Source organism: Ambystoma mexicanum, chromosome 2q (assembly GCF_040938575.1).
Source record: "Ambystoma mexicanum isolate Mex_15411 chromosome 2q, UKY_AmexF1_1, whole genome shotgun sequence".
Taxonomy (NCBI): Eukaryota; Metazoa; Chordata; class Amphibia; order Caudata; family Ambystomatidae; genus Ambystoma; species Ambystoma mexicanum.
In genome coordinates, this window is record NC_090924.1 from 1029360070 (window position 1) to 1029372126 (window position 12057).

The window sequence follows — 12057 nt, forward strand, 5'->3', positions numbered from 1 at the left end:
ACATATAAAAACCCCACAAATCAGGACCAAACTCTGTCAGGTTGAGCACACGTTTCTTGAAGGATGGGCATTCATAACCCCCATCCAAAATACTATCCGCTCAAACAACGCACATTTGGCAAATTTCAAGCTGCCCTCCCTAATGGGAACTTTTGGATACCATTTGAGTACCTCCCACCTCCAAAACAGGCTTTTTGCCCCTACCGGCTGACAAAACACTACTACCAGAATCTATCAGCCTACTGCAACTGGTCCTCAATATCCATCCTGCAATGGTGACACAACCCACTGAACTGGCAGTGAGCACTCTCTCCAAATCCAGAGGGTCGCTCACACAGCCATTATCACCGCCTCTGCCTGCTCCGTGCTGATCCGGTACCCTTCTTCCTGACTCTGCCACACATACTCCAATGAACTTCAGTTGAGGCTGACGTGGCGGGCCAACATTCTTTCACGTCATCATTCTCGCAGTGACTGCAAGACGAGGAACATGTTCATGTCGTCCAAAAGCCCTCTTCTTTCTCAGCTCCATACTCGACACTGAAGGCAACCAGCAACCATGGCCTCACCCCAATCAGTATGTGAGAACCATGTTTCCGACATGGACGCTGACAGGAGCTGTCCCTACGAGTCTGCCCGGACAGCACAGCCGAGCTCCTTGAGCCCTGGAAACCTGCAGACACAGCGTCTCCTCCTGCTGACCTCCGCTCTGGGTGGCAGGTCGTCACCTGAGTATTTACCTAAACAGGTCATAATATGCAAAGTCCATCACTGGAGCAGATTGGGTTCTTACCAGCCTCCCTTACCTCACAATATAGGACTTTAGATCATTGTCCCCCAAGAACTCAGCAACTGGCAGCAGGACACAAGCAGCATACATAGCAAGATCAGGTCAGGGATCCATTTTCCTAAATGCTTTCACCCTCACCTCCATTACATAACCTGAGTTGCCTGCCCGGGCAACACTTACTGGGCCGACCTGTCCCCTTCTGCACTGCCTGCCCAGGCAACACCAATGGGCCTCCTCCTATGCCCAGGACGTCATCATACAAGGCGTCTGCCACATTTCCAGGCCTGCTGACATTGCGTTCGCCCAAGGTCTTAACACACAGGCCCGCAGACACCATGTCTGCCCTAGTCCCTGGCCACAAACAGTCATTGGATTTCCCTACTTCAGACTGCAAACGCCTTAAAGATCCCGACCACCTTCCAGGGACAGGATCGACTGCAGCTACCAACAGCACTGCAGCTCCTGCACCACCCGACATGCAGGATTGTCCAGGACCAACACCCTAAGGTCCTGAGCACAACTGGCACTTTCCTAGAGGGCCTTTTTAAATAGAAATAGTTCTGAAAGGTTGCACATGATTATAGAAAGCCAATTCCAACAAAGTGGCGCACTACCCTAAAACAAGCATATTAACGGTGGTATGGTCCTAAAGCTGGAATCTCTAAATGAAAACATTTCTGACTCATTAAGCCAAAATTCTGAGTTTAGCAGACAGGTTTTTAGGAGCGTTGACATCAACAGCTATAAGTTCCTAGAGACACAGGATCTTAAAAAGGTGCTAGTGTCCAGATACATCGATGACATGGTCATTTCCACATGCAGCCACAAGGTTATGGAATGAGTTTCCTCTCAATCTACGAGCTTGCACATCCTTCTCTGTTTTTAAAGGGGGCTTGCAGAAAACACTTTTTGCTGAGTTCCCTCTGATTTAGAATGATCCCAGATGTTTCTTTCCTTCTCTTTCTGTTGTGTATATACGTCTTGTTTAGCACCCCAATGCCTTCGGGCTCGGTCTGTGCGCTATATAAATAAAATAAATAAAAAATAAATACATCTAATGTAGCTCCTTCAAGACATGAATAATATGCTCAAATATTTTTGTCCCTGAGACTTTTCTGGCTTCTGCATGTAAAAGAGCCCTCCAAGGAGCAAGAAGTATTACAATTCTGAACGAGGACTATTGCCAGTGTCTATTCAAGGAAGAACAAGGGATTGAAGAACTCAAAATCAGAAGGATAAAAAGCTTTCATTGATTTACAAGAAAAAACAGGACGATTAGAAGATGTGTGCACAAAAGGAACAGCAGGATACAACGTATCAACCAATGATATGGCTGCAGACTCCAAAGAAAGAGAGGACTCACAATGGAAAGATCTTTAAAACAAAAAAAGAAATATAGCAGTGGCCAGATGAGGAAATAAAAGAAACTCAGCTTTGAAAGTGTTAAGCTTCAGAAAGTGAGGGGCGATGCACCCCACGTCCCCCTCTAAAACCACTGGCATAGAAAATGAGCACCCCACAGAGACACAAGAAACCTATAAGGGTTTTACATGTATTCACCAGCCAGTCAGATTGCTCTCAACATGGGCTATATCCACTGCCACAAGCCCATGTTCTGAGCAGCCTCATTGCTGTTCGCACCTGAGTCTCTCACCCCGCACCCCCCCTCTTGCCCCCTCGGCCTGGCCACCATGGAAATAGGAAAAGGACTTTCTTTGTTTCATGATAATCCTAGTTTTCATATCATTTTTTTTTGTAACACATTGTATTGGTTTTTCATGTTATACATAACATTGAATTCTTATAGAATCAAATCACAACAACATACAAAGGTCACTGGATCCACTAAGCCATACACAGTACACATAATATATTGTTTTTAGCAGCAGTACCACCTTTCCTTGATTCATGCATTAAGCAGGCTTTTTTGACAGTTTACTGAGCATCTTGTTTTCATATAATTTTAATTTTTTTAAACTCTGTTTTTCCAAATGTTCTCCTCTTTCCCATCATCACTGCGAACACAGTGTTAATAGTGATAAACACCAGATTGGTGGGCCTCGTCAGCTGGTAAAGAAGACAGTTCTTAGAAAAGGTGCTTGCTCCGCTCTTGCCTATTTTCTTGTTCTAGATAGCAGCTACCAGCCAGTATGGCCCTCTGACCCGGTGTTTATTACTAAGTAAATGTGTGTCTACTATTATTGTTCTAAGCAATAACACTTCTGGCTGCAGGTTGTACCAAATGTCAAGGGCTCGCCGGCTCAAGTTAATAGGCCTGGGCAAAGCAATGGCCTTTAGCGAGGGCTGCAGCACTTCTGTTGCAGCCTACAGCAAGGAGTGTAATGGTATTGGCATCTGCCGCAGACTGGCTTTGCATCAGATTACATTTTTGGGTGAAAAGGCTTCCTCACATATGGGACGGAATCACGTGAGCGATTGCGTGAGCGCGGTGGCGTAGTGTGCCGTCACGCATGCGTTGAAAAAAGGGGCAGACCGGCTCTCTTCAGAGCGCGCCGGGAACCCGTGAGAGACAGACCTGTGTCCTGCGTGTTATTTCAAGGTACGGGACGGCAGGGCCTGACGACAGGGGTTCTGGGTATAATTATGGGAGCCTCCAATGGCTAGAACTCACCAGAGAACCACAGGAACCACCAGGAGGGGTCTGTGGGGCTCTGATTCTTCAAAAAAAGAAGAGGATTTTTTTTTTTTCTGGAAGAATAAAACTTTAATCATAAGCATACAGTGTATGCATGGTGGAACTGTGCATGGCAGTGGCTCTAGGACAGAGCAATATTTTCTTCTCCTTTTGTCTCTGATGCCAAAGGGGTGTGGCAGCCTACGCTGTGCCTGCTTACTACTGATACATCAAAGCCCACTGAGACCCCAGTGGCCATCAGGCCAGCGGACTTGCAGCCTTCACGAGAGTGATAGGTGCCTGTGCGGTTTGTGGTCATGAGTGACCGTGCAGACAACATTCAAGGGGCGGGGCACCGCCACAGGTCAGGAGAGTGCGCAGGCAACAAGGCACGTTGGCCCCATGGCAGAATTTGATGTCAGGCCCACCTTCCAAATTGGGCCCAAGATGGCTGCTGTGGGTCAAGAAGCTGGAAATGTATTTCAAGGCCACAGGAGAGACGGATGATGAAGCAAAAGTGGCAACGCTGCTGTACGCTGTGGGATCTGAGGTACACTGCATCTTCGAGTCCCTCAACCCCACTCCTGGCTCATATCAGGCGGTGAAGGATGCTCTCAAGGAACATTTTCTACCTCTTGCTAACCAGGACTTTGACGCTTTATAATGTGTAGCGAAAAGCAACGTGAAGATTAGTTATTGGACCAGTTCTGTGGGCGGCTACGCCACCTGGCCACCACGTGTCACTGGGAGAATGCGGAGGGGATGGTCCGTAACCAGATTCTACAAGGTCGTGGCTGGGGGAAGCTACGTCGACCAGTACTCAGGGAACCGGGGCTGACGCTGACTCAAATTCTTGACATGGGGAGGTCCTATGAGCTGGCCGATAGCCGAGCCACCTAAATGAACACCGCAGTTAAATCTGTGAAGTGTGAGGAGGTGTGTGAGATGGGACGATCAGCAACCACCAGCCTGTCATGTCCCTGGTGGCTCCAGAAGAAGAGTGACACATCACAACCCTGTTGTAAGTGCAGTTATGATCTCCCGCACTCCAGTGACTGTCCGGCAAAAGGGAGAGTGGGCGGGTGCTGCAGGCTGGCAGGACATTTTGGCAGAATGTGCCAGGCTGCAGCCCCAACTGCGATTCCAAGAGGCCTGCGTAGGGCGACTATTACAGGGCCGTGCAAGCGAAGAAACATAGCCATGGTGACACAGGAGCTCCAAGAACTGGACATCGCTGAAGAAGAGGATGAGGATGAAGAGGTGTTCTTCATATCAAACAATGACTCGAAAACAAAGAAAAGGAGGCAGCCTACATGTGTGGTGAAGATTTACAAGACTCTGACTCCAGTACTGATTGACACAGGCACATCAGTATGTGTAATGGAGACACAGCATTTTGAATCACTTCCGGGACCACCAGCACTGGAAGACACAAAGGCAAAGATTTACTCGTTTGGAGGGGCCTGTCCACTTCTGCTCCGAGAAGTGTGTGTAGCCCAAGTCACCCACGCCAACAACATCAGAGCGAGGTTCTTTGTGATGGATGTGAGACCCCACTCGCTCCTGAGTTGTGCTGCTTCTGAAGCGTTGGACATTGTACACTTTGCGGGATATCATGGACCTTGTTGACAAGTTTGCTGACATCTTTCGAGGAGTTGGAAGGCTAAAAGGGGAACCCATCAAGCTACACATTGATGAGTCGGTGCGCCCAAGGGCACTGAAACACAGGCACATACCCTTCCACCTCCATGCGCAAGTGGAATGAGAGCTGCAAAGTCTAGTGGACTCAGACATTATTGAAAAAATAGATGGCCAAATCCCATGGGTTTCCCCCATTGTCGTTGCAGCCAAACCCAAGCAGCCGGGCTCAGTACACATCTGTGTGGACATTAGGGTACCCAACCTCGCTATAAAGCGGGAACTTCACCTCACGTAGACACTGGATGATGTGGTGGGTGAGATGCAGGGAGCCAGGGTGTTTTCAAAGCTCGACTTGTGCTCCGGATACCACCAACTTGAGTTGCACCCAGACTCACGCTATATAAGCAGGTTTACAACACACAACGGACTGTACAGATATAAGCGCCTGAGCTTTAGGGTCTTCTCAGCAGCAGAGGTGTTCCAAAACGTCATGAGGGGTGCCCTCACTGTCCTGGATGGCGTGATCAATCTAAGAGACGATATATTGGTGTATGCAGCATCGGAGACAGAACACATGGCCCGACTGGAGAAAGCACTAGAGAGAATCAAGGAATTAGGTTTCACTCTGCATCGTGAGAAATGTGAGTTTCTCAAAGACAGTATACAATTCTTTGGCTTCATTTTTCACTCCAAGGGCATATCCCCTGATCCCCAGAAGGTGAGAGACATTCGAGAGGCAAAGCCACCGGAGAATGCCTCAGAGCTGAGGAACTTCCTTGGCATGGTAACGTACTGTGGAAGGTTCATCCAAAACCTGGCATCTCTCTCAGAACCTCTCCAGGCACTCGTGAAGAAGGACATTGCATGGATCCAGTTGGACACTGAAAAGATGGCGTTCAACACCAGAAAGGCTGCCCTCATGGGGACGTGAATATTGCATTCTTTGACCCGGGGAAGATGTCTGAGCTGGTCGTGGATGCCATCCCTGTGGGGATGGGAGCTGTGCTACTTCAACCTGATCTCCACGGGCAAATGAAGCCCATTGCATATGCCAGCAAGGCTTTGACAGAGACAGAACAGAGATACTACCAAATCGAGAGGGAGACTTTGGCCATACTCTGGGGCTGTCGCCATTTTTGCATTTATATTCTGGGGAAACCTGTGTACTTTATCACTGACCACAAAACCCTCATCCCTATCCTGACAGGATTGTCATCCAAGCTACCACCGAGAATAGAGAGATGGATGTTAGCTCTCATGGAGTATGGGGTGAAACTGCAGTGCAGGCCGGGAACCCACAGCGTGGCAGACTACCTGTCACATCACCCTTGGGGTGGTGGTGGTCAAGGGGCAAGGTCGGTAGGGGATTGTGAAGACTATGTTCGCCAGGTAGTAGACGCAGCCCTACCAGTAGCTCTGACACTTGAGGAGGTGGTCGACGCCTCACGCACAGACGGATGTTTTCAACTCGTCCAAGGCACCAAGGATAGCGGTGACTGGAGGTCAGCTCTAGTACACATGTCCCGCAAAGACAAAGTTACTCAAAGTGAGATTCAGCTACTGTGGTGAATCCAACATGAACTGTCAAGGTCAGATGAATGCTTGTTACTCTGAGGGAGACAAATTGTAATACCGAGAGAGCTGACTGGGCAAGTTATGGAATTAGCCCAATGTGGCCACCAGGGCACTGTGAAAACCAAGGCAAGACTGGGATCCAAGGTGTTGTTCCCGGGGCTGGAGGAAAGGGTCGATGACTAAGTAAGCAAATGCATTTGGTCCCAAGCGGCCGCCCCTGTTAACAAAGAGCCATGCATTGAGTCAATGGAATGAAGCGACAGCCCATGGGACACAGTACATGCTGACTTTGGATCAACAGGGAAGGGGATGTACTTTTTGGTGCTCATCGACCAATGGTCACGCCATCCAGAGGTGGAGCTTGTCGTATCCACGTCATGTGAACAAACTATACAGGCGATGGAAAAGATATTCGCAACCCATGGGTTTCCTCGAGTAATATGCTCGGACAATGGCCCGCCGTTTCAGGGCAGGCAGTTTGCAGAATTTATGAGTGGCTATTGCATTATGTACCGAAAGGTAACTCCAGGCTGGCCAAGAACCAACGGAGAGGCGCAAAGCTTCATGCACATGCTCAGCAAAATATTCTGAATCTCACAAGAACAAGGAGGTGAATTGAAGAGAAACCTATGTCAGTTCCTCCAGGATTATCGGTCGACCCCCCCACCAATCTCCAGGGGTAACCCCAGTGGAGGCTTTGTTTAACAGGAGCCAGCGAGGGCTGATTCCAGAGGTGGACAGCAGACCACCGGCTGTAATTGACAACCAGAAAACACTAGAGGACAGAGGGGCGCACAATGAGAAGGAGAACGCCAGGCGTGGGCTGAAGCCCCTGAACATAGAAGTAGGAGACACGGTCCTGGTGAGGAACAGACACCCGGAAGGGAAGTTATCCCTCAACTACGAGCCAACTCCTATGGAAGTCACAGACGTAAAAGGGTCCATGATAACGGCAGCCAACCAGAGGGGGGCGGTAACAAGGAACTTGTGTTTCTTCAGGAAGATTGTGGGGAACGAGCAACAGACGGAGCCAGCAGTCGGGATGTCCATGGCACGAGTGAGACAAAAGGGGCCTACTCTCGAGGGGGACACGGGCGACCCTGAACCTGGAGGACACAGCCTAGAGAGTGAACGTAGTGAAAGGAGATATCCCTGCCAAGAGGGCCAGAAGTGTCCGGCCCGGTTCCAGGACTACATCATGGACCTGAGATGAAAATGACTAGGAGTTGACAGTATCGACCCACGTTGGGCCTACAGGCTGTTTGCTATGTATGCACATGTTTATATGTCATGTTGACATGAATTAATGTTAATGCTTGTTATTTGTTTTGTTATGAAAAAGGAGGGATGTGATGGAGTCACGTGAGCGATCGCGTGAGCGTGGCGGCGTAGTGTGCCGTCACGCATGCGTTAAATAAAGGGGAGGACCGGCTCTCTTCAGAGCGTGCCAGGAACCCCTGAGAGACACACCTGTGTCATGCTTGTTATTCAAGGTACTGGAGGGCAGGGCCTGATCACGGGGGTTCCGGGTGCACATTGGAGGCCATCACAAGAAGTACTTGTTTTTATAAATGAACACACAATTTCCTCAACGTAGACTCAGAGGGAAATAAAAAGGGAGCTTGTTTAGCGTTGTCCTCTTAGTTCTCTTTCTATTTCCATGGTTACCAAGGGAGGTCGGTAGCGGGAAGACAGCAGGTGACAGGCAAGTTTTTACAATTGTTCAATTTGAGAACAGAAGTCGGTGTGGAGAGGGTGCTGAAGATGAGGTGTGAGGGTGGAACCACCAGATACAGCTTACTTGGGCTTGGACTGTCAGACATAGAGCCCATTCCGATTAATCCTATTGGCTGAGGCAAAACTACAAGGTGCTAAAATACATGGCGTTATATGCATTGTTTGAGCTAGGCGTGCATGCGTACCTCATTTACACCGCCCCCTTTCAGCTGCGAACACATTCCGCCGATGTATGCTGCGCCACTTCGACTGCTTTGAAACTGGCTTCCGCTGTAGAAGGGAAAGAACAAATTCATTAACACGTTTTCCGCCCGCCCAGATGTTTTACTGTGCGTGGATGGGGGTGTAAACAACAAGAAATATATCACATCCATGAAACAGAGTCTACTAGCAAGTGACGTCCATTTCATGACTTAGGCGTAGCAGAGGTCATGTTCTGAAAAACGAAAGTGTGGGGAGTCATCAACAAATGTGATGGAATGTGACGTCGCCAGAAATGAGCATATCAAGGTGAAATATGCACCCAAATTGCACAGGACGAATGGCATTTGCCTTTCAAATCAACACACATACAAAACCAAAAGAGCATATTTCTTTTAATAGTGTTTTTGAAAACGTCAAAAGGTGTGCATGTTTTAAACTGTAAGAACCAATACAAATGTTTCCCCTGGAGCTTGCAGTACCGAAATAGGACATTTCACCGTTAGTTGTTATTTTTCATCAGGTTATATAGTGCAGTGTCTATTGCAGTGTCTACAACACGACTGCTGTTCGATTCCTGAGGTCATCTTTTATTCATAAATGTAAAGAGGACGTTGAATGTTTCTCATTTTAGCTGGGAGAGACTGAGTCCACCCTCTGAAAAAAGCGGTAGGACTCTGTCCACCCGCGTGTACCCTCGACTTGAGCCCTGAGCCATAGCCAGGATTGTCTAGCAAGTGAGACCTGAAGATGATGTAGTTGGACGCACCACAGTGACATTAACATCTGCAAATGCCCACACAGCGCTGCTGAGTGGACATTTACAGATTTTGGGTGGGCTTGTCTATGCCAAACATTTCAAGGAATTGTGAAATAAGTGCTAACTCATAATGAAACAATATATTTGTTCACTTGGCTTTGAAACTAAAATTCACTAGAAAAAGAAGAGGCAGAATCAGAAAGTTAAGTTGTGCTTAAACAGTTTTTAAAGTGCCCACTTTCCATAAGTGACCTCGTGGTTAGACCAAGGGAGCGACAATTATGGCATTGGTCAGGGGTGAAGGTTAGAGGGAATGAAGAAATTGAGACTTTATCAAGTCAAGTAATTTTATTTATAGCCAAACATTTAGAAATACACAATTTTAAAATGTATTTGAAAGAGATATAATGAAACAAAATATTTTATTTAGAGTGCCAGACTCTGCCTTTTCTATACCTTCTTTGGGGAGTGGGTAGCAGGAGACAAGCTAGGATGGAACCTCACCAAGGTCAGTGAAAGTCAGGCGAATAGAAGACAGAAGTTGGTTGGGTCATCCTTACAGAGTATACCAGTTTGATGAATCAGAGGAGCTCACAGAGTCAGCCGTGGATGTCGTGGGGCTTTAGCAGTGGGGATGCTGGTTCGAGGCATCTGAGTGGGAACTAAGAAGCCAGCGAAAGCAGCAAATCCAAAAGATTGGGATTAGATAGTCGGCCAGCACAGCGCAGAGTGCTTCGGTTGCCTAAGTCATCCTAAGATCAAAGGTGTGGCAGGAAGGAGATGTTAAAATCCTAGCAATGAATGTCAAAAGAACTGTTGCCAAATCTCTGGTACTGGTTTGGGGGATTTGGAGTAGATACATATTGAAAGGCTTTGGAGCTGCACCCTGGGAGGACCATATAGAAAAATGGTTAGTCTGAGAGGTAGGAGACTATCCGGACATGTGTTGAGTCTTGAAGACCTACGCTGTAAAGCGGCAAAAGGAAGGAGGTGTGGTTGACAGTATCAAAGGTGGCAAATAGACCAAGAGCATTGATAATAGAGGAGAGACATGAGTTGGGCTGTAATGATGAAGCTGGAGATATGTGCCAGTACTGTGTCTGTGGAGTGCCGGCTATTAAATACAGAATAGTCTGTAGAGCCATTGGTCTCCTAGTTTCAGTAATGGTGGATGAGAAAGACATCCCGAGAGTGAACAGTGTGGTTGTAGTCAGCAGAGATTTTTTAGTACATTTGCTGCTGGTCGGAAATATTCTATATGGTAAAAATCTTAAAGCGAGAGGAGCAGTGAGAGCAGGTGACACGTGCAAGATGTATCATTGTTTGTGGTAAGAACACATCCAGAAGGTTACAGGATGGGTTGGCCGTCCATTACATGGGAACCAGTTCAGTAGGTGAGGCCAGGGAGAAGGAGGGACGGCAGGGGGCTCAGAGAAACAAAAAAAGAAGAGGGATAAGATGGTGGTCATATAATGCACCTAATTCTGGGGATAATTGAAAATAAATACTCTGTAATATTTTTGGAAGAGAGAGCAGGAGCTTGGGTGAGGGGGGTAGGGCATGGCATGGATGCCAGAGATTTTTCAGAGCGCAGACAATATGAGGATTGTGTACTAGTGAGGGCATGGATTCCTTAAGAGATAAGAAGACTGGGAGGTGGAATTTGCACCAGTGGTGGAGGTGAACCTGCTTGGCTATCCTCACACAGGAGCAGAGGAATCCAGAGCTGGGAGCAAGGACAAGAGGTAGTGAGGGAACAAGAAAGCCAGCGGTGGTCAAATGGAGGAGCCAGATCATAGTTTAAGACGAAGAAGGCCAGTTTGATAAAGGAAAAAGTTACTTACCTGTAACTCCTGTTCTCCAGCATTGGTATCTTTCATGGATTCACTGTAACGCTCACCTGGTATCCACGGGGACGTCACTCAGCCTGTTCTGACCTCTTACGACCTCAAACCCTTCCCTGGAGTCTACTCGACTGGAGACTGGGCCTGAAACACAGGATTGGTAGAGTTTAACTCCCTATTGTCTCTGTCTGCTTGAACTCCTTCTTCCCTGGGGTCCAACCCTTCCCTTTGATCCACAGCTCACCTTGTTTTCTTGGAAAGTGTGCTCTCTGTTCAGCTTTCAGCGCAGGGGCGCTTTGATTGATGCAGGCTTGTTGCTGCCAAGTTACTTCAATGGCAAGAGTCCGACAGGTAAGTATAATGAGTCTTTTGAACTGTTCTCTAACTTCGTTCCTTTCGTATTTGTATTGAACTGAGTTATTTTTCTGTGTCTTTTAGGTGCCGCGACGTTTTCAGCGTGGATACCGGTTATGAAGACGAAATGCGGTGAGTAAGCGCGGTATGCAGCGCCTCCTAGATGTTTCCGCGCTAACCTCGTGTGTCTTTTCCCTCTTGCAGATGGATGAGAAGTTCCGGAGACATAGTTCCCCCAGAGCAGCTGGGATTCAGGTAAGCGTTTGAAGCTCGTACAGTCTTTAAAAATAAGCGAAGATTTGCTGAATGCTTACTAATGCCTTTTTTCTGTTCTTTTCCCTTTCCCTTAGGAAGCGGCGTACCGGGATGGGAATGACACCGCCGAAGATGCCCGCAGAACAGAAGAAGCGATGAATGATGGGCAGAAGCGCCGCAAGGTAAGGCTGTTCCTAACGGTGTTCTTGTTCTTGCAGGAGCTGAGCGCAGAAGAAAGATGCAGGCCTACTGGAGACCGATCTGA

The 12057-nt window shown here is 47.9% G+C and overlaps 1 protein-coding gene across 5 annotated transcripts in view; it reads right to left on the reverse strand.

The window, feature by feature from the left end:
- Positions 1-12057, reverse strand: part of ADAM22 (ADAM metallopeptidase domain 22) — a 1877697-nt gene that overhangs the window by 567851 nt on the left and 1297789 nt on the right. For all 5 annotated transcript variants that reach the window (XM_069648369.1, XM_069648368.1, XM_069648372.1 and 2 more), the window contains exon 12: positions 8564-8648. In XM_069648369.1, the coding sequence (XP_069504470.1) occupies positions 8564-8648 (85 nt within the window). The remainder of the gene's footprint in view (positions 1-8563; positions 8649-12057) is intronic.